General features: G+C 32.3%; 1 protein-coding gene across 1 annotated transcript; it reads right to left on the reverse strand.

Moving 5' to 3' along the window:
- Positions 1-245: 245 nt before the first annotated feature.
- On the reverse strand, positions 246-3,252 carry LOC124894545 (the record flags this gene model as incomplete). The annotated part of the gene is made up of 6 exons (XM_047405169.1): positions 2,856-3,252; positions 2,361-2,743; positions 1,878-2,126; positions 1,415-1,789; positions 1,239-1,302; positions 246-463 (listed from the first exon to the last, which is right to left on the reverse strand). Coding segments are annotated over exons 1-6 (1,686 nt in total), but the record flags the coding sequence as incomplete, so codon positions are not given.
- Positions 3,253-3,384: the final 132 nt, after the last annotated feature.

Raw genomic sequence — 3,384 nt, forward strand, 5'->3', positions numbered from 1 at the left:
GATTCCTAAGTCTTTTGATGATCAGCCTCATTCCATTACACAATCATGATGATTGATCTATGTTTCTCAATAACATTATCGGTACACCTACCTTTAATATGATTGAGTGATTTGGAATTCCAGAATACTTGATACTGTTTAGAAATTTTGGTGTATGCATATGCTCCAATGCCGTAAAAATTATTAGACATACAAACTATATCAGAACTAAGATATGTCTTCTCTAGATTATGATTAAGTGATACCATAAAATCATTGATCGACTCCACCATGTCTAGTGTCGGAGCAAGAATTGCTCTTTGCTGGAGGTAATCTAACTCATTGAAATAATGATATAAATCAGGATATGTACTCTCTATAATTGCCGATATTGGATCGACACAATCCTTAATGAGAAGATCATTAGGGATTTGAATAGTCTCAATACCATCAATGGAGATTCCAATGTTTCCATTACCGATTGCTAAAATTTAATTGACAAAGTTTCTTAACTCTTCCAAATATGTGACTAACTGATTTCCTTGAAATCTCATATTCTTTGTTAGGACTTTACAGTGGCTCCATTTCTAAAGAATTTAAAGTGACATTAACAATATCTTGTGTAGTTCCTTTGGTTATGACAGGAAAAATCTATCTGAAGTCACCACCTAGAACAACTGTTTTCCTCCAAAAGGTATATCTAAACTGAATGCATTTTTAAAAATAAGAATATCTCTGAGAGTCTGATCAAGAGCTTTAAAACAGTATCTATACATCATTGGCGCCTCATCCCAAATAATCAAATTTTTCTTGACAATCAAATTTGTTAGAGGACTACCTTGCTTTATATTGCATGTTTCATCTTCAGTTGGATTGAGAGGAATTGCAAATCTCGAATGAGTTATTCGACCTCTCGGTGAAAAAAGATATGCAATGCACTTGACGCAACAGTTAACACAATATCTTCTTTAAATCGTATGCCAGAAGATAAGTCCTCCAAATGAAATTCTTGCTAGTTCCTCCATGACCATGTAAAAAGAACAATCCACCTTTATCTTTATACACTACTGCCATTATTTTGTCATACACCAATTTTTGTTCAGATGTCAAATTCATTACTAACTGTTGGTGTTCAACCAACAAAGAGTGCCTGTTATAACACAATTTATCAAGGATTAATCTATTGCTATTGTCCACATATTGCTCATTGTAAACAGGTCGTGGCATAGCCGAAAAATTCAGAAAACTTTTTTTGCAACCTTTCAAAAAATTTTCCAACCTCTGCAAGCAATGATTTCTCAATTCATCATCTGTCATCTCTGCCTATGAAAGAACAAAAATATCACAATCGTAATAATAAAATATAATATCAACCTACATACAAAATGTTAGTTATTCTTAACTATATATTTTTACATGAATTAGATAGCAATACTCTTTCTTCTTGGAGGATATCTTCTGATAATAATTTCCATGTTAATTTCCAAACATATTCTAACTGTGACATAGAATTAGAAAATAACAACATTGCAAATGGTTGTCTAAGATACGATAGCATTTTCCAGTCACTTGTTTCTTTTATGGCATCAATATACTCTTTGTCATCATCTAATAAGCCAAGTTCATAACACACATCTCTGAAAGTGGTGTGCTCATGATTGTTGATCTTTTTTAGACCTCTAATGACATTCAACAGTAATCTGAGATAATATAACTCGCCACTTCTATGAGGAACAAAAAAGATCATCCCAATAGAAAATACAGAAGTTTCTTTTTTCTTCCATTTCTTTGCATCCCGTTTCCATAGAAACTAAAGAGAAATTTTGCATAAGTTAATTCTCTAGATTCAATTTTTTTTTATTTTCCTCAAAACAACTTAAGAACATTGACTCCCTTACACTCGGCCTATTGGCAACATCATCAATTAGATCATCATCAGAGAATATAACATTTTGTTCATCTTTGAGATAAAATGCTAGTTGTTCTACCGAAGGTTGCCTATAATGAATTGGAAATCCAAGTATTCTCCAAGCAACTTCACAGGATGATATGAATCGACAATCATAATACATGTTGATTTCATCAACATTTGATGAATCTTCCTCATTTTCACTTTGAGGAAAAGAAGCAGTGACGTGATCATTTCCCTTATTAACATACTTAAATAAGTACTTAATAGAGTTGGATTGATTGCACCATTCCACATTGATATGAGCACCATACCTTAATAATAAGAATCGATTGTGTGGCACCAAATACCTATTTCAACTCAATAAGAAAATAAATAAATTATAATCTTTCTTTGAGGAGATACTGTATCTCCAATTGTAATTAAAAAAATTTAATGGAATAGACATTATATGAGCACTCTACATAAATACTATAAATCGATTAAGCAGTATTCCAAATCTATTGTCTAGGTCAATACTATCTTTCTTGATAGTTCTACCATCTTTCCTTCTTCTGTAAATAGGATAACCATCTTCGTCAATTGTGGTTGACTGAACAAATTTCTTTGGAAAATACTTTGTACATCTACCATTTTGCATGCAAGGAGAGTAAGTCCTAGCAGAACCACATGGCCCATGCATCATGAATAACTGCACCACTCTATAATAGTGAGGATCGGCCAATTCATTTGGTATTTCCGCTGAAATAATTCTAGCAATATCTGCAGTAGCAGGATACTTATTTTGCTCATGAAGAAAAAACACAATGTGAGCATGAGGCAATCCTTGTTTTTGAAATTCAACGGTATAAATCACTGTATCAAAAAAATTATTAGATGAATAAATAGTTGAAATCCATATTTAAAGATATATTAATATATGAAAAATATATGTATATAAAAATTATAAGTTAGGAACCTAATATACCTTCTTTTACTCTTCTGAAAATTCGTTTGTCTCGCAAGTTCTTTATTAAGCGATCCAATTTTATTTTGAAAATCCTGGATAAAATATTTAGAAAATCCTCAGTTTTTAAGCCCCTACTCTCTACAAATCTACAGATCTCTGGCCATTTTGGATTGTAAGTAAACATGATGAAAAAATCAGGGTAGCCAGCCCATTTGCATATTGCCATAGCATCTTGATAATTCTGAAGCATGTATCGTGCACCTCCTGTGAAGCTTGATCCCAGAATTACCCTTTTTCCTTGAGGAGATGGATCAATTTCTCCTCGCAAAAGTGCATCTTCCAAGCCTTTATAGATATGATCTCTCAATTGTTTTTGATTAAATCGGATATAGTTCAATCGAAAAGATTTGAACATGTTGGCAGATTGTGTACTCAGCATGAGCAGCTAAGTACATAATCTGTCCAGAGCATGGGAAAACTATTTTCATATAAGTAGCATGTGCCTTTACTCATCTATGATTATACTTTTAATAAATTAATTTAATAT

Source organism: Capsicum annuum, unplaced genomic scaffold, assembly GCF_002878395.1.
Source record: "Capsicum annuum cultivar UCD-10X-F1 unplaced genomic scaffold, UCD10Xv1.1 ctg75135, whole genome shotgun sequence".
Classification (NCBI taxonomy): Eukaryota; Viridiplantae; Streptophyta; class Magnoliopsida; order Solanales; family Solanaceae; genus Capsicum; species Capsicum annuum.